The 18,046-nt window shown below is 44.8% G+C and overlaps 1 protein-coding gene across 4 annotated transcripts in view; it reads right to left on the reverse strand.

The window, feature by feature from the left end:
- Positions 1-1,220, reverse strand: part of PPP1R12A (protein phosphatase 1 regulatory subunit 12A) — a 139,974-nt gene extending 138,754 nt beyond the window's left edge. For 3 of the 4 annotated variants that reach the window (XM_060191360.1, XM_060191362.1, XM_060191361.1), the window contains exon 1: positions 807-1,220. In XM_060191360.1, the coding sequence (XP_060047343.1) occupies positions 807-1,043 (237 nt within the window). In that variant the 5' untranslated portion in view covers positions 1,044-1,220. The remainder of the gene's footprint in view (positions 1-806) is intronic. The other variant, XM_007525650.3, reaches the window with a different exon arrangement.
- Between the last annotated feature and the right edge of the window lie 16,826 nt (positions 1,221-18,046).

Raw genomic sequence — 18,046 nt, forward strand, 5'->3', positions numbered from 1 at the left:
AAAATAAAATAAATGAAAATGAAACAGAAGTGCAACAGCCTGGGCGCCCCTCCGGGTCCGCACCCTCCGCCCTGTCTCCAGGGTGTGCGGGGGGAGCTGACACCCGGGGCCAAGGGCAGCACGGCCGCCCCCCCCACACCAGCCAGGGGTCCCCCACTCCCGACCCCAGAAACCAGCCGGGGGTCCCCCACTCCCGACCCCAGAAACCAGCCGGGGGTCCCCCACTCCCGACCCCAGAAACCAGCCGGGGGTCCCCCACTCCCGACCCCAGAAACCAGCCGGGGGTCCCCCACTCCCGACCCCAGAAACCAGCCGGGGGTCCCCCACTCCCGACCCCAGAAACCAGCCGGGGGTCCCCCACTCCCAGCCCCAGGACACCAACCGGGGGTTCCCCATTCCCGGCCCCAGAAACCAGCCGGGGGTCCCCCACTCCCAACACCAGCCCGGGGTCCCCCACTCCAGCCCCCCTAGAAACCTGCCCCCAGGACACCAGCCAGGGATCCCCCACTCCCGACCCCAGAAACCAGCCGGGGGTCCCCCACTCCCGACCCCAGGACACCAGCCCGGAATCCCCCATTCCCGACCCCAGAAACTAGCCGGGGTCCCCCACTCCCAACACCAGCCGGGGTCCCCCATTCCCGCCCCCAGAAACCAGCCGGGGGTCCCCCATTCCCGCCCCCAGGACACCAGCCCGGGGTGCCCCACTCCCGATCCCAGCCCGGGGTTCCCCAGTCCCGGCCTCAGGGGTCTCCCACCGCCCCCCCAGAACAGCCAAGGCCCCACTCCCGCCCCCACTCCCCGCCGACCTGGTGCAGGGCGGTGAGCCCGTCCACATTGGCGTAGTTGATGTCGGCGCCGCGGTGCAGCAGGCGGAGCACCTCGTCCGTGTCGCCGCTGGAGCAGGCGGCCAGGAAGACGGCGCCATCGTCGAACTTCACCTTGGTCTTCTGGCGCTTCACCACCGGCGGCTCCAGGTCCGTCTCGGAGCCGATCCAGCGCTTGAGCTGCTCGTTCCGCTTCTGCTTCGCGTCCGCCATCTTCATCCCCTCTCCTGCCGCCGGCTCTCTTATCGCGAGGGGGGCGGCGGCGGGGGCAGCGCCGGCCGGCCGGAGGACACGCTCTAGACTTCCAGTATCCCACAGCGCACTGGGGCGGCGCGCGCGGACAAGCGGCCTTCTCTCTCTCTCTCTCTCTCTCTCTCTCTCACACGCGCGCGCGGACACGCCCTCCCGACCGTCACGTAACTTCGCGAGATTCCCGCAGGGAGGTGCCCGGCGCGCGGCGGCGCATGCGCATGCGCCCTGGCCTCCACCCGCCCCAGGAAGAGCGCTCCCGCGCAGTGCGGCCACCGGAGGGAAGCGGGCGTGGCCCGGCCCGCGGGGGCTCCGGGGGCTGCGGCGGTCCTGGAAGGGCGGAGCCGGGGAGCGGGGCGGACCGTCCTCCCGGAGGCGGAACTTCCTCTGGGCCTTGGGTCTGGGGCGCCCAGCCAATGACAGCCCCACCCTGGGGTGGGGGCTTCCTGACTGCCCCCCCCCCACTAGACACTTGTCTTTCCTCCTGGTTCTGTCTGTCTGTCCTTTCTGCACGCCGACTGGGTCCACTTGCCCCCTTGGGTGTGAGTGCTCCCCCGAGGCTGGGCCTGGCATTTTATTATTTTTTTTCTTTTTCTTTATTGGGGGGATTCATGGTTTACAGTCGACCGTAGAATACAGTGGCTGGTCCATGTGTCACGTTTCCCAGTTGTGCACATCACACTGTAGCCCCCACTAGGCCCTCCTCTGCCACCACGTTCCAGGACATGAGCCCTCACCCCCACCCACCCCAGAGTCCTTTACTTTGCTGCAGTACCCCAAAGCCAGTTCAAGTTCTGCTTTGTGTTTCCCCTTCTGTGCTTATGTTTTTTCGACTTCTGTCCAGGAGTGGGACCAGCCCATATTCATCCTTTCCTTTTAAGGGATTTCTGCTTCCTGCTCCATCGCTTTGCAAAGACCCGGATGCTTTCAGAAGGAGGCCAGAAAGAATTTTTTTTTTTTGTCTCAAGGTTTTATTTATTGATTTATTCATAAGAACAACGATAGAAGGAGAGAGAGTAAGAACCAGACATTACTCCACGGTACACGTGCTGCCGGGGAGGGAACTCGGGATCTCTTGCTTGAGAGCCTAACGCTTTATCCACTGTGCCACCTCCCCCCAGGAAGGTTCAGTCTGGATGGATCCATATTGAGGATGACCGGCTCATTCTTCCAGACTCTGGGTACATTGAGGACAGTGACACTTAAGTCACCTTCAGAGTTGAAGTTAAAAAAAAAAAAAAGCGGGGGGGGGGGGGGGGGGGAGTCGGGCTGTAGCGCAGCGGGTTAAGCGCAGGTGGCGCAAAGCACAAGGGCCGGCAGAAGGATCCCGGTTCGAACTCCGGCTCCCCACCTGCAGGGGAGTCGCTTCACAGGCAGTGAAGCAGGTCTGCAGGTGTCTATCTTTCTCTCCCCCACTCTGTCTTCCCCTCCTCTCTCCATTTCTCTCTGCCCTATCCAACAACGATGACATCAATAACGACAACAATAATAACTACAACAACAATAAAAAGACAACAAGGGCAACAAAGGGGAAAATAAATAAATATTTTTTTTAAAAAGTGACTATTTCCTCCAAAAGTATTGTAGAAATAGAAGGACACACACAAAAGGCATCAAAGGTTATATCAGACCATCAAGTAGTATGATGGTGTTAGGTGCTTGAAGTCAGCATTGAAATGCGGCTTTGTATGCATTTTAAGAACATCATAATACAGCTCTTAGAATAAAAGAAAGGAGTGTGAAGATTGCTTTGTCAGCTCCTTAGTCTACCTAGAAAAACTGACAACTTGCCTTTACTGTTTCCCCAAGAATGCTCTGGTCTACTTGGTAGCTCTTAAACATGGTCTGGAATTTAGATAAATATTTCAAGTTCTCATCTGGTCAGGAGTTTGGTGGGAACTGTTATTTTGGATTCAAGCATTTACTTCAGAATGCAAACTTGACTTAAGGGGCAGGGACTTAGTATAGTGATTATTGCAAAGAGACTCTCCTGCCTGAGGCTCAAAAGTCACAGGTTCAATCCCCAGCACCACCATAAAGTAGAGCTGAGCAATGCTCTGGTAAAAAAAATAAATAAATAAGAAAATGAGAGTAATAAATATTAGTAGGCAATGACTACTAGTTGGGGGAGGGGGAAGCCCTGGGCTATTAGTGTACACAAATTCACTGAATTTAGCTAGCAACTTCTAATCTCATTGAAAGTACTCTCCAACGACTACCAGTTCTACAGTTTTAGGCATATATGTATATATCTACACACACACTCTGTGGCTAATTTCAGAATTGATTAGACTTAATTAGGAAAAAAAATAGCAAAGCCAATCACTTCTTATTTCCTTAATAACTGAATGAATGAGGAATCTGTCAAAGCAGAGGAAATTAAAATGTAAATATTTTAATTTCCTAATGACCTCTAATCTAGAATTGAGCTATGAAGATTCTTTTTCTGCTCCTTTAAAGCAAACTAAGCCTTGATATCGAATTCAAGTGAAACTGCAATTGATTTGAAAATTAATATTTTGAAAATTGCCACGGGAGACCATTAATCATGTTTGGGGACTTCCTTTATTGTAATCAGAAGATTACCAGGAAAGGATCTGTAAATATTTTTTTCAAAGTGTAATTACAGATATCCTAATAACCATTGTTCTGCGTGTGAATTATAATCAGGTTGGAGAATATCAATTGTTTTATTTTATTTTATTATTTTTAAATAGTGACTTAATAGTGATCTACGAAATGACAAGCTAACAGGGGTACAACTCCACACTGTTCCCACCACCAGAGTTCTGTGTCCCCATTCCCTTCATTGGAAGCTATAGCACTTCTTGCAAGGTCACAGATATGGGTTGACTATTATTTTTACAACTGTCTGTCTGTATTTGTATAGATTTGCCCATTTTTAAGGTCCCATCTTCTCTTCTTTTCCAAGTCGCACCTACACCTATTACTACATCCAAATGTCCCTCCCTTTTCCCTTAATTGTCAAATTTATTTTACATGCTCACATGCAGTGCTTATATATTTTTCTAAGCTACTTCTTTTTTTTGTTTGTTTGTTTTCATGTACCATCACCTAGCCAACCTAGGAGTCTAGCATGATATAATACTGTGCTCACAAGTTCATTATTAGCAAAACAACTAGAGAAAGTAATGTCCACAAAAACTGCCTGTGTTGGTGTATAACTTTAGCCTGGTATCAGCCTAAATTGCTTCAGACAATGTTTAGACCAATCTTGATTTCTGGATTAAACTCCTTCCCTTGCTACTAAGTCAGCCTCACTGGCAGACCCAATGGTTCCTTCCACTGCTCTAAGAAAACTAGCTTGCTTTTAAACTCTTCTGGGTAGAATGTCTACTCCACCTGGCTTGATGTGGGGAGCCAAACCCTAGCACAGTTACTATGACTACGGTCTCCACTAAGAGCCTCTGGTCTCTGGTCTCTGTATACTGAAGACCACATGGAGGTCTGGCAAGGACCCAAACTGTAGGCAGAGTTTGAAAGAGATAACCCACCTCAGTACACATGACTCCACACCTGTGCAGTGGTCACTGGCAGAACATCACAGTGTCACTAACACCAATCACTTAAATTAGTATTTCTCAATTTTTTCTTCTTATTATTTTGCCAGAGTGAAGAATCACACAGAGGATTTTTTTTAAAAAATGATTTTGAAGACAGTTGAATAGACTTGTTTTAAAAGGAAACTCGTCACTTCCTGAATAGAACATATTTCCAGTTGAAAACAAAAGCTATTTTAGTTAGGTGGCCTCTCAAGGACCTGAGCTCAAAACCTGTGCTCACATTATGAAAAAGAAAAAAAACTGAGGACTAGGGGAGATAGTATAATGGTTATGTAAAAAGATTCTTATAGGGGCCTGTGGTGGTACACCCCACTAAGCACTAAGCACTACAGTGCTCAAGGATCCTGATTCAAGCCCCCCAGTACCCACCTGCAGAGGGGAAGCTTCAAAAATGGTGAAACAGTCTCAGTCTCTCTCTCTCTCTTTCCATATATATATTTCATAGTGCAGGATTCAAGGTCCCAGGTTCAAGCCCTGACAACATCATAGGCCACAGCTGAATAGAGATCTGGTTAAAAAAAGGAAAGGAAAGCAATTAGGGTAAGATATAAAGCAGGACAAATTGTTCAATAAACAGGCACCCCAAGGTAGGAATAGAGCAGATGAAATTAGGGTCTTTTTGTGGGAAGAAGGTAGGAAGTCTATTTTAGGTACGTTCCAAGTGGCCCATGACTTTAGTAATTCTTACCTGAGCCTGATAGCTAACATGCAAGTGGACTAAAAGTATTGTCTGGGAAGATGGTGTCAGATTTGAGAATAGGACTAAAAATCTGGATTAGGGCAGAGAGTAGCTCCCCAAAATGGGGAAAGTATATAAATAGCATTACCTGTTTATGACATCGATCTAACCTAGGGCCCATATCTATTCCTATTCAGCACAGGAGCCGGTGTGACCTCTGAGTCCCTGTCAGTCTGAGCTCCATGTTCACAGCTGGGAACATTCTAGGCTGCTCTCATTTCAGGACCGTCTTCCTTCTTTGAGTGGCAAAGTAGGCTGACCCAGCCTCTCTTCGGGGACCTGCAATTGTTTCAAGATTAACTGAATAATGTTTATGAGAAAAAGTCTTTGAAGTTTGTTTTCTCGTATTTGCCTCTTCGCTGCCTCTCATTTAAGCTGATAGCAACTCTGCTTCCTTGCCTTAGGGGATGGCTGTGGTATGAAAGAAAAAGGAAGAAAGGGAGTTGTTTTTAAAACACTTTGCTTCCTGAACTGGAGAAATAGCCCCACATTTGAGTGGCAGACTTGTACTTGCACAACTGAAGCCCCAGGTTTTATCCACAGCAACACCATGTGCTTAAGCTGAGCACTTTTCTGGCTCACTCACATTCTCTCTTATGTAAATAGATAAATGTATTTATGTATTCCATAGAGACAGGCAGACATATTGATGGGAAGAAGAAGAAAAAGAGAGTCTTACTCGTATAGGTGAGGACTGGGGGCTTGAACCCATGTCCTTGCATGTTGCAGCATATTTGTTCTACCCTGGGTGCTATCACCCAGTCCTAAGAGATACATTTTTTAAATAATTTCTTTGGGGGTTGGGTGATTAAGTGTACACATTACTATGTGCAGGGACCTGGGTTTGAGCCCCTGCTCCCCACCTGCGTGGGTAAAGCTTTAGAGTGATGAAGCAGGTCTGCAGGTGTCTATCTATCTCCCTCTCCATCTTCCCTTCCTCTCTCAATTTCTATCTGTCCTAATAATAGATAGATAGAGGAAAAACAAAAGGAAAAAGTGGCAGCCAGATGTGATAGATTCATATTGCAGGTATTGAGCCCCAGCTATAAGCCTGGTGGCAATAAGAAATTAAAAATGAATTTATTTATGAGCCGGGTAATGGCACAGTGGGTTAAGCGCACATGACGTGAAGTGCAGTGACCGGGGTAAGGATCCCCCGGCTCCCCACCTGTGTGTGGGGGGTCACTTCACAAGTGGTGAAACAGGTCTGCAGGTGTCTTTCTCTCTCTCTGTCTTCCACTTCTCTCTCAATTTCTCTCTGTCCTATCCAACAACAGCAACAACAACAACAACAGCAAAAATGAAAACAAAACAAAACAAAAAGCCCTGCTTCCAGGAGTGGTGGCTTTGTAGTGCAGGCACTGAGCCTCTGTGATAACCCTGGTGGCAAAAAAAAAAAATGTATTAATTGATTAATTTATTATGCATTGGATAAAGACAGAGAGACACTGAGAAAGCAAAAGGATAGATAGATAGAGAGAGAGAGAGAGAGAGAGAGAGAGAGCTGCAGTACTACTTCACCTGCCCCCTTTAGGTAGACACCAGGAGCTCGAACCTGAGTCCTTGCGCATTATAACATGGGTTCAACCAGGTGCACCTCAAGAGATAATTTTTTTAAAGGACACAAAACACTTTGCTGCTTAACTTTAAATGGTCATTTCCGAAATTTCTATGGAGTAAGCATTTAGGACTAGTGGCAGTGACTAGGAATTTGTTGAGCTTACATTTGTATAGCACTAACAGGAATATTTTCTAAGTTACTCTCACTTAAAAAGCAAATTAGTTCATAATATATGTTATTCTTATTTTTGAATGGAGAAGGAGGAACTGAGCAAAGAGATAATTCCAGTTCATGAAAACGGGCATGAGAAAGGATGATTTCATTTAAAATAGTGATGTCTAGGCTCAAAGAACCAGAGAGAAGTCTGGATAGTAGGAGTTTGCTCCCTGATCCCTGGAAGCACGCAGGGAGTCAGATCTTGGGGAATGACTGGCTGGATGCTGCATCAGAGATGCTGGGATCTTGATTAGGGCTCCCACTAGCCTGAAAAAGCTGTGTTATGATCTGAAGATCTGCTCCTCCCCCACCCCAGAATTTATACATGGAATTTCTAATATACAAAGTAATGGGGGGCTTCCAGTAGTGGCTGTGGAATAAGGGTGGATAGAAAGCAACAAATATCTATAACTGTCAGACTTAACAAACTTCATCAACTACAGCTGAAAACATCCACAGAAGCACCACATCCTCTGCCACCAAGCTGGAGACACTACCATGATACCATCCTGACTTCCCTGGGCAGATGACTTCACCAATGTGTCCTAGAGCCTCCCCTCTCCAGAGCCCTTCCCCACTAAAGAAAGATAGAAACAGGCTGGGGGTGTGGACCCACCTGCCAATACTCATGTCCAGTAGAGAAGCAATTATAGAAGCCAGACCTTCTATTCTCTGCACCCAATAAAGAGTTTTGGTCCATACTCCCAGAGGGATAAAGAATAGGGAAGCTTCCAGGGAGTCAGGCGGTAGCGCAGCGGGTTAAGAGCACAGCACGTGGCACAAAGCGCAAGGACCGGGGTGAAGATCCCAGTTCGAGCCCTTGGCTCCCCAACTGCAGGGGAGTCGCTTCACAGGCGGTGAAGCAGGTCTGCAGGTGTCTATCTTTCTCTCCCCCTCTCTGTCTTCCCCACCTCTCTCCATTTCTCTCTGCCCTACCCAACAACGACGACGTCAATAACAACAACAACAATAACTACAACAATAAAATGACAAGGGCAACAAAAGGGAAAATAAATAAATAAATATTAAAAAAAAGAATAGGGAAGCTTCCAATGGAGGGGATGGAACACAGAACTCTGGTGGTGGGAACTGTGTGTAACTGTACCCCTATGACAATCATACCCCTTACAATCTTGTGAATCGATATTAAGTTACTAATAAAACATAAAAAGATTTCTTAAAAAAACAAAGTAGTGGTATTAGTTAAGTTAGAGTTTAAGGAGTAGTTAAGTTGTGCAGGCAAAGCCTGTATGGCTGGGATTCGTGTGATTACAAATACAATCTATTCTGCACAGCAAAAGCAACCATCGTTAAGACAGAAAGGTGCCTTGAAGAATGGGAGATCTGTATATGCCATACAATGAAGGGTTAATAACTAGACTAGATGAAAGAGCTCACTAAGCTCAGCAACAACAATGCAAACAATCCCTCTAAGAAACGGAGATAGGACATGAACAGAAGGAGATAGGACATGAACAGAACCTCTACTAGGGATCCAGCAGGCCAATAGAAGTGAAGAAATGCTCAAAGTCACTGATCATGAGAGAAATGCAGATGAAAACAGCAAGGAGATTCCACTTTAGACCTGTGAGAATGTCACACAGCAGAAAGGACAGTAACAGCAACTTGAGAGAGACTGCAAAAGGACGAAGGAGCCCTTCTACACTGCTGGTGGGAATGGACATTGGTCCAACCCCTGTGGAAGATCGTCTAGAGATTTCTTTTTTTTATTATTCCCTTTTGTTGCCCTTGTTTTTTATTGTTGTTGTTATTATTGTTGTTATTGATGTCATCATTGTTATTGATGTCATCATTGTTGGATAGACAGAGAGAAATGGAGAAAGGAGGGGAAGACAGAGGGCGAGAGAAAGATAGACACCTGCAGACCTGCTTCACCACCTGTGAAGTGACTCCCTGCAGGTGGCGAGCAGGTCTAGAGATTTCTTACAGCATTAGAAATGGCTGTGGAGGGGCCAGATGGTGGCGCATCTGGTTGAGCGTGCACATTACAGTGAGCGAGGACCCGGGTTAAAGGCCCTGGTCCCCACCCGCAGGGGGAAAGCTTTGCAAGTGGTGAAGCAGGGCTGCAGGTGTCTCTCTGCCTCTCTCCCTCTCTATCACCCCTTTCCTTCTTGATTTCTGGCTCTCTTTATCAAATAAAGATAATAAAAAATTTTTTTCAAGTGGCTTTAGCGAACGACCTAACAATTTTTCTGTCGGGCATTTATCCAAAGGAAACAAAAATACTTATCCAAAGAGATCTATGGACAACTGTATTCATAACAGCACGATTTGTAACAGGTCACAGAGAATGACTGATTCAGGAGATCCTCTCATGTTCTAGTCACGTATAAAGGCTGACATTGAGCTCATCATGAAAAATGTTGGGAAGAAAGTTTGGCAGTAGCGCAGCAGGTTAAGTGCATGTGGTGCAAAGCTCAAGGACCAACTCAGGATCCCGGTTCGAGCCCCTGGCTCCCCACCTGCAGGGGAGTCACCTCACAGACAGTGAAGCAGGTCTGCAGGTGTCTGTCTTTCTTTCCCCCACTCTGTCTTCCCCTCCTCTCTCCATTTATCTCTGTCCTATCCAACAACAACGGCATCAGTTACAACAACAAAAAAATAACAAGGGCAACAAAAGGGAAAATAAATAAATATAAAAAAATTTTCAAAAAATGTTGGGGGTAGGGGTAGATAGTATAATGGTTATACAAAGAGACTTTCATGCCTGATGCTCTAAAGTCCCAGGTTCAATCCCCTGCACCTCCATAAGCCAGAGCTGAACAATGCTCTGGTAAAAAAAAAAAAAAAGATGTTGGAAATATTATCTCAGGTAAGATTTGTATTCAATACACGAGTAAAAGGGTATTCCATATGGCTGACATGTTGTTATTTCTCTGTTAGTTCCATAAAAATCATTTCCACCAGTGAACTGCAGGGATAGCTCACTGTGTGCCTTACTACCTGTGTAGTTCAACTAGCTTTAAGTCCTGACACCACATGGGAAGTAAGGTAACTCTGGTGTTTCTCTTTCTCCCCTCTCTCTCTCTTCCTGTCTCTCTCTCTATGTGTGTGTGTGTGTGTGTGTCTGTCTGTCTGTCTGTCTTTCTCTCTCTCTCTCTGAATGAAAAAGCAACATGGAGAACCAAAATTGCACATGTGTGAGGCCCTGGCTCCACAGGGGAAAAAAAAACAAAAATAAAGTACCACAAATGTCACACTTAAAACAACCCCCACTTTTTCAAAGTTAACCCAATTGCCAAACAATGTGATTATTGCAATAACTATCTATTGTCTTCTTAAACCCTAAGACAACAGGAATCTCCCCCTTTGTCTATAGAGCCTATGTTTCTACCAATCCTGGAACCTCTGGGGTGGGGTTCCCTGCATGCTTCTCTCAAGTCAGGCCAAATGATATTGCATCTGCTGATTCCAACCTAATCAATTCAATGAGTACTATCTCAGCATGCTTCACCTCAGACTGTGCACAGAGACGTCAGGCATGGATTGCCAACCCTTCACCCTCCTCACTCGAGTGGGATGAGACCTTTCCTTTCATGGTATTCTCTAATTCCATTCCAGGAGGTTCACTTCCTAACAAAGTCCCAAAACCTAGATATAGGCCAGGTCCCCTAAGATAGAGCATATGTTCACATGTATCCATAAATTAGGGCAAAATATATACCTGAAAGCAAAAATACACAATAGTTTGTAGTGAGTCAGTATCAAGTTCATAATGAAATAGTGTCCACTTAGACTTACATACCCTCCTCACATACTTCCGATTACAGTAAAAAAAACAAACCAAAAAAACAAACAAAAAAACACACCCACTTTATGATCCCTCTGGGAGTACAGGCCAAAATTCTTTATGGTGTGTAGAAGGTGGTAGTTCTGGCTTCTGTAATTGCTTCTCTGCTGGACATTGGCAGGTGGATCCACATCCCCAACCTGTTTCTATCTTTCCTCAGTGGGGCAGGGCTCTGGAAAGCTGAGGTTCTAGGATACATTGGTGTTGTCTTTCCAGGGAAATTAGGATAGAATCATGGTAGCATCTGCAACTTGGTGACTGAAAGAAGGTAAGACATAAAGCAGGACAAACTGTTCAATAAATAGGGACCCAAAGGTAGCAATAGAGCAGATGAAATTAGGGGTCTTCATGTGGGAAGAAGCTATGAAGTCTATTTTAGATATGTTCCAAAGGGCCTATGCCTTTAGTAATTTTTGCCTGAGCCTGACAGCTATAACATGCAGGTAAGCTAAAAATCTTGTCTGGGAAGATGGTGTCAGAGTTGAGAATAGGGCTAAAAAGTTGGATTAGAGCAGAGACTAGCTCCCAAACATGTGGAAAGTATACAAATACCATTTACTATAAACCCCATTGATCTGACCTAGGGCTTTTTTGACCTCTGAATCCCTGTCAGTCTCAGCTTGAAGTCCATGGCCACAGCTTGGAATATTGTAAACTGCACTCATTTCTACCTCGAGTGGCAACGTAGGCTGATTCAGCTCCCCTTTTACTGAGTGGGGCAGTCCCGGGGCAGTTACTTTCATTGCATTGGAGAAAGCTTCAGTACTGTGAATGGTCTGTCTATCCTCTATCATAAAGCAAAATAAAAGAAAAACTCTCAAGAACTGAAAAGATTGCAGTGCTATGACAAACCACCCCAGTTCTCACATAACTGGACCATAAGGGTCAAGGCCTTTTCTGTTTGGGAGACTAGTTTCCATGGCAGCTAGAGTTGTAGAAAGAACCCAAGAGATGTGTGTGTGTCCTGCTGCCTTCTTCCTTTTCCCACTTGTCCCCTATGATTGCATCTTGGAGTATTAGGCTTGTCCTATAGGTTTGTCACCCATTACATTCAGCTAAATGATCTGTCTAGACGAAATGACCTCACAGGTCCTGGGGGAAACCAAGAGACAACATTTGTTTGTACCCCATCATCATGACTTAAAGATAACAAGTAAATGAAAACCTGGAACACCACTATTAAGACAGAGGAGACATGTGATTAGAAAAGCAAAATTAAGGGGGCCAGTCAGTGTTGCACCTGGTCAAGTGCACATGTTACAGTGCACAAAGACCCAGGTTCAAGCCCCTGGTCCCCACCTTCAGGGGAAAAGCTTCCTGAGTGATGAAGCAGGGCTGCAGGTCCCTCTCCCTCTCTATCTCCCCCTCCCCTCTCAATTTCTCTCTGTCTCTATCCAATAATAAATAAATACAAATTTTTTTAAAAAAGGAAAATTAATGCTAAATCATTAAGGAGAGAAAAATAGATGTAAACTAATATGTAAATAACCAGTTAGTGAATTTCTTTGTAAAAATACATGCAATGAATATGCAAATAGTTAAATGAAGTAGGTATCTATCTTTAATTTTTGTTTGCTGTGCTAAATATGTATTTAATTTACTTTATACAAAATAGGAGAAAGTATAAAGTCAGGAGTCTAGGAGTCTCAGGCTTGCCACTTCTGTACCCTGTCTCTCAATTCTCTCTCTCTGTATAGTGTCACCCATCTGGCATTCCTCCCATCTTCTATGAAAAGTAGTGTTCCGGTTTTCCTGTAAGTGACAAGAAAATGCCCATTTCATTACACAGAGCCTTAGAACTATCCCAAATTTGGGGGCCTTGAGTAGACATATAAACTGGTCAGGATTCTTGGTTGCACATAAAAAAATGAACTACCTATGAGTGACAATTTTCTCTTGGAGCATAACAAATATTCACAAACTTAGCATCTTAAAGACAATACACAATTTCACACCTTCATTCTGGAGTCAGGAGTCTGAAACATTTTAGCTGAGTTCTCTGTTCAGGGTCTCACAGACTGAAATCATGTGAGAAATACAATATTTATCAGAGGGGAGCACAGAATTTGGATAGTAAGAGAGGTATGAAATTATACCCCTGTAATCTTATAAGGTAGTAAACCATTATTAAGTCACTAGTAATTTTTTTTTAAATTTGAGGTCAAGGTAGTGATTCACTCAATAGAGTGCACATAACCATGTGTGAAGACCCAGGTTGAAGCTCCTGGACTCCATCCACAGGTGGGAAGTTTCATAAGCAGTGGAGCAGTGTTGCAAGCATATCTCTCTCTCTCCCTCTCCCTCTCCCTCTCCCTCTCCCTCTCCCTCTCCCTCTCCCTCTCCCTCTCCCTCTCCCTCTCCTCTCTCTCTCTCTCCTCTCTCCTTTCCTCTCCCTTTCTTTTTTTGCCTCTCATTCTCTATCAAAAAGAAAGAAAGGAAGGAAGGAAGGAAGGAAGGTCACCAGAAATGATAGTTATCATATAGGCATTGAGTTGCAGTGACAACTCTGGTAGCAAAGGAAAAAAGTAAGTAAGTAAGTAAGTAAATAGGAGATAATCCAATCTGTTAGAGCATCATCTTGTATGCCTGAGACCCCAGAGGTCCCAGGTTCAATCCCTGGTACTACCATAAGCCTAGCTGGACAGTGCTCTGGCTCTCTCTATGTCTCTCTCTCTTTCTCATTCTGCCTCTTATAATACATACATTTAAGAACAAAAATGATATTAGATGTCTTCGGTTATATCCTGTTATATTTATTTATTTATTTATTTATTTATTTATTTATTTATTTATTTTTCCCTCCAGGGCTGTCACTGGTGCTCCATGCCGGCACTACAAATCCACTGCTCTTGGAGGCCAATTTTTTCTTTATTATTATTATTAGTTTAACTAATTGATTAATTCATTAATTTCCTTTCTTTATTGGGGGATTAATGGTTGAAAGTCAACAATGAAATCCGTACATTTTTTTTTTTACATTAGATACGACAGAGAGAAATTGAGAGAGAGGATGGGGAGATAGGGAGAAAGATAGACACCTGAAGACCTGCCCTACTGCTTGTCCCCGCTGCAAATGGGGAGCTGGAGCTCAAATTCTGATTCTTGCACTGGTCCGTGCACTTGAACCTGGCTCCTTGCACACTCTGTGAGTTCAACCAGGTGCACCACCACCTGACCTGATCCCATTAATTACGTCTTCTTCCTTCCTTTCTTCCTTTTCTCTTCTCTTCTCTTCTCTTCTCTTCTCTTCTCTTCTCTTCTCTTCTCTTCTCTTCTCTTTCTTTTCTTTTCTTTTCTCCTCTCTCTCTCTCTCTCCCTCTCTCTCTTTCTCTCTCTGTTTTCATCCCTCCAAGAATTCACTGCTCTTGGTTGAAAGTATATTGAACAGACGTTCCTGCCTGAGGTCCCAAGGTTCCAACTTCAATCCTTGGCACCACTATAAGTCAGAGCTGAGCATTGTTCTGGTAAAAAAACCAAACAAACAACAGGGCTGAGTGGTGGTGCACCTGGTTGAGAGCACATGTTACAGTGCACAAGGACCCAGGTTCAAGCCCCTAATCCCTACCTACAGGGGGAAAGCTTCACAAGTGGTAAAGCAGTGCTGCAGGTGTCTCTCTTTCTCTCTCCCTCTTTATCTCCCCTTCCTCTCAATTTCTGGCTGTCTGCAATAAATAAATAGAGATTTTAAAAAATTAAAACAAAACACAAATTTAAGATAAGCAATAAAGAATATAGTCAAGATCATAAATATGGAGGTTGTGATAAAATATTCTTAGTTCCCATGACCAAATAGTAATTCTTACATTAACGGTAGTGACAGAATTCCAAGAATGTCCCCAGTGATGTGACACCCTGGCACTCATACCCTATGTGGTGTTCTCACATTGACACCATGCACTCCATATATCTATTAGCAGAGAGAGAAAGAGAAAGAGAGAGACCAAACCCCTGTTCAGCTTTGACTGATGGTGGTGCTCGGGATTCAGCTTAGAACTTCAGAGCCTCAGGCATGCAAGTCTTTTGCAGAACCGTTATGCTGTCCTCTCATCCGTTCTCTGTGTGACCAGTGATCTGTCATTTCCAAGGAGGAATGATTAAGGACATACTGATTCAGTTTTGTTTTCTTCCTATCTATCTATCTATCTATCTATCTATCTATCTATCTATCTACTTTTTGCCTCTGTCACTGGGGCTTCAAAGCTCTGGGTTCATGAGAGAGAGAGACAGAGAGAGAGAGAGAGAGAGGGAGATTAAGGAGGCACCACAGCAATAAAACTTCCTCCCCTGCTGTGGGGCCTGGACTGAAGCCTGGGTCATGTGCATGACTAAGCCAGTGTCACTGCCCAGGTGAGCTCTTTTCCTGGCTCTGCCAGTCCGTCATGCTTGAGTCACCTGTGTGACGCAGGCAATTGTGAGGACACAGAAGCAGTCTTATGGAGATGCCCACATGGTGAGAAACTGAAGTCTCAAGCTACATGAATGAGCTTTATCAATGGTGGAACGATGCTGTGTGGTCTCTTCTTTCTCTCCTCTTTGCCTGCATCTGAAATTAGAAGGGGAAAAAAAAAAGTCTGCAAGGGCTCTGGCCCAGGTGCATACATACACACACACACACACACACACACACACACACACACACACACACACACACACTCACACTGGGTAAAAGAACACATCAAATGACACAGGAAGCAATTAAACAGAGGCTGTTGGGCAGTGGTGCACCTGGTGGCGAACATTCATTACCATGTGCAAGAATCTGGGTTTGAGCCTCCACTCCCCACTTATAATGTGGGATGGGGGCACTTCAGGTGAAGCAGGTCTGCAGGTATCTATGGTTCTCTTTCTCTCTCTCTCTCTCCTTCTCTAAGCCCTCTCAATCTCTCTCTGTCCTATCAAATAAAATAGAAAAAAAAAGGGGAGAGGGGGAATGGCCACTGGGAGCAGTGGATTCATAGTGTTGGCACAGAGCCCCAGTGACAACTGGAGTGGCAATAACATGAAAAAGAAAAAGGATTTAATCAGAAAGAAAAGGGAGTGCTGGCATTGCAGTAAAGTGCACCATACTTGCATGTCTGAAACCCCCAAGCCCCAAATTTACTCCCCGACACCACTAAATGTCAGGACTGAGCAGTGCTCTGCTTTCTAGCTCATGAAAATAAAAATCATCTCAAAAAAGGGGGGGGGGAACAACATTTAGGATTAGTGTATAGGACAACTGACCTACTTAAAAGGAAAGTAAATGTAAAAATGTAGAGGTGAGGGAATTGGGCGGTAGCTCAGTGGGTTAAGTGCAGGTGGCACAAAGTGCAAAGACCTTTGTAAGGATCCCGGTTCAAGGCTCCGGCTCCCCACCTGCAGGGGAGTAGTTTCATAGGTGGTGAAGCAGGTCTGCAGGTGTCTATATTTCTCTCCCCCTCTCTGTCTTCCCCTCCTCTCTCCATTTCTCTCTGTCCTATCCAACAACAACAATAACTACAACAACAATAAAAGAAAAACAACAAGGGCAACAAAAGGGAAAATAAATAAATATAAAAAAATATAAAAAATGTAGAGGTGAGGATATTTTAGATAAAAGGATATGGGATGACAGGATATATATATATATATATATATATATATATATATATATATATATGATATAAAGTAACAAATCAGGGGAACAAACAAAGCCAAACTTAAAGTCAGGCCATATAATTGAGGTTACCATCGAGGGAGGATGTGGAAACCACCAAGGGTGGAGGGATGCTAATCCATGGTGGTGAAGGGTGTGGTGTGATAAGTGACTTTTGAGGAGGCGTGAAAAAGGCGGTACTGAAACATGTCTAGTGAAGTATACTAATGTTACTCGAAGAAGAGAAATAAGAAGAGAAAGAAAGAGAGAAAGAAAGAAAGAAAGAAAGAGGGAAAGAAAGAAAGGTAAAGGAAGGAAGATGATATCCCATCAGACAAAAAAAAAAAAAAAGGAAATACAAAGAAAAAAAAAGTCCTAATACTACAGTTGACGGTATTTATATATTTTTCCTATATTTCCTATATCTGCCCTGATCCAACTTTCTAGTCCTACTTCTGGGGATATGACACCATCTCCCCAGACAATACCTTTGGCCCACCTGCATGTTAGCTGTCAAGCTCAGGCAAAAATTGGTAAAGTCATGGGTCCCTTGGAACATACCTAAAATAAATTTCTTAGCTTTTTCCAAAATGGAGACTCAAATATCATCTGCTATATTCTTACCTTTAGGTTCCTGGTTACTAAACAATCTGTTCTGCTTTATATCTCACTGCTTTTTCAGCCACCAAGTTGCAGATGCTACCAGGACGCCAACCTGACTTCCTTGGGCAGACGACTTCACCAATGTGTCCTGGAATCTCACCTCCCCAGAGCCCTGCCCCACCAGGGAAAGATAGAAACAGGCTGGGGGTGTGGATCCACCTGCCAACATCCATGTCCAGTGGAGAAGCAATTACACTAGCCAAGCCTCCCACCTTCAGCACCCCATAAAGAATTTGGTCCATACTCCCAGACGGATAAAGAATAGGGAAGGTTCCAATGGAGGGGATGAGATGTGAAACTCTTGTGGTGGGAATTGTGTCGAATTGTACCCCTCTTATCCTATGGTCTTGTCGATCATTATTAAATCAATGAAAAAAAAAGTCCTGGGGGAGGCGGTAGCGCAGCAGGTTAAGTGCACATGAAGCAAAGCTCAAGGAGCAGTGTAAGGATCCCAGTTCGAGCCCCTGGCTCCCCACCTGCAGGGGGATCTCTTCACAGGCAGTGAAGCAGGTCTACAGGTATCTATTTTTCTCTCCCCTTCTCTGTCTTTCCTTCCCCTCTCAATTTCTGTCTGTCCTAGCCAACAATAACAACGATAAACAACAAGGGTAACAAAAGGGAAAGAAACAGCCTCCAGGAGCAGTGGATTCATAGTGCAGGCACCAAGCCCCAGCAATAACCCTGGAGACCAAAAAAAAAAAAAAAAAAAAAAAAAAAAAATTAGAAAAAAAAAGTCCTATTAGATTAAAGGACCCTTAAAAAATGTAACAGTAGAATCAAACATA

The sequence above is a fragment of the Erinaceus europaeus genome, chromosome 5 (assembly GCF_950295315.1).
Source record: "Erinaceus europaeus chromosome 5, mEriEur2.1, whole genome shotgun sequence".
In the NCBI taxonomy this organism is placed as follows: Eukaryota; Metazoa; Chordata; class Mammalia; order Eulipotyphla; family Erinaceidae; genus Erinaceus; species Erinaceus europaeus.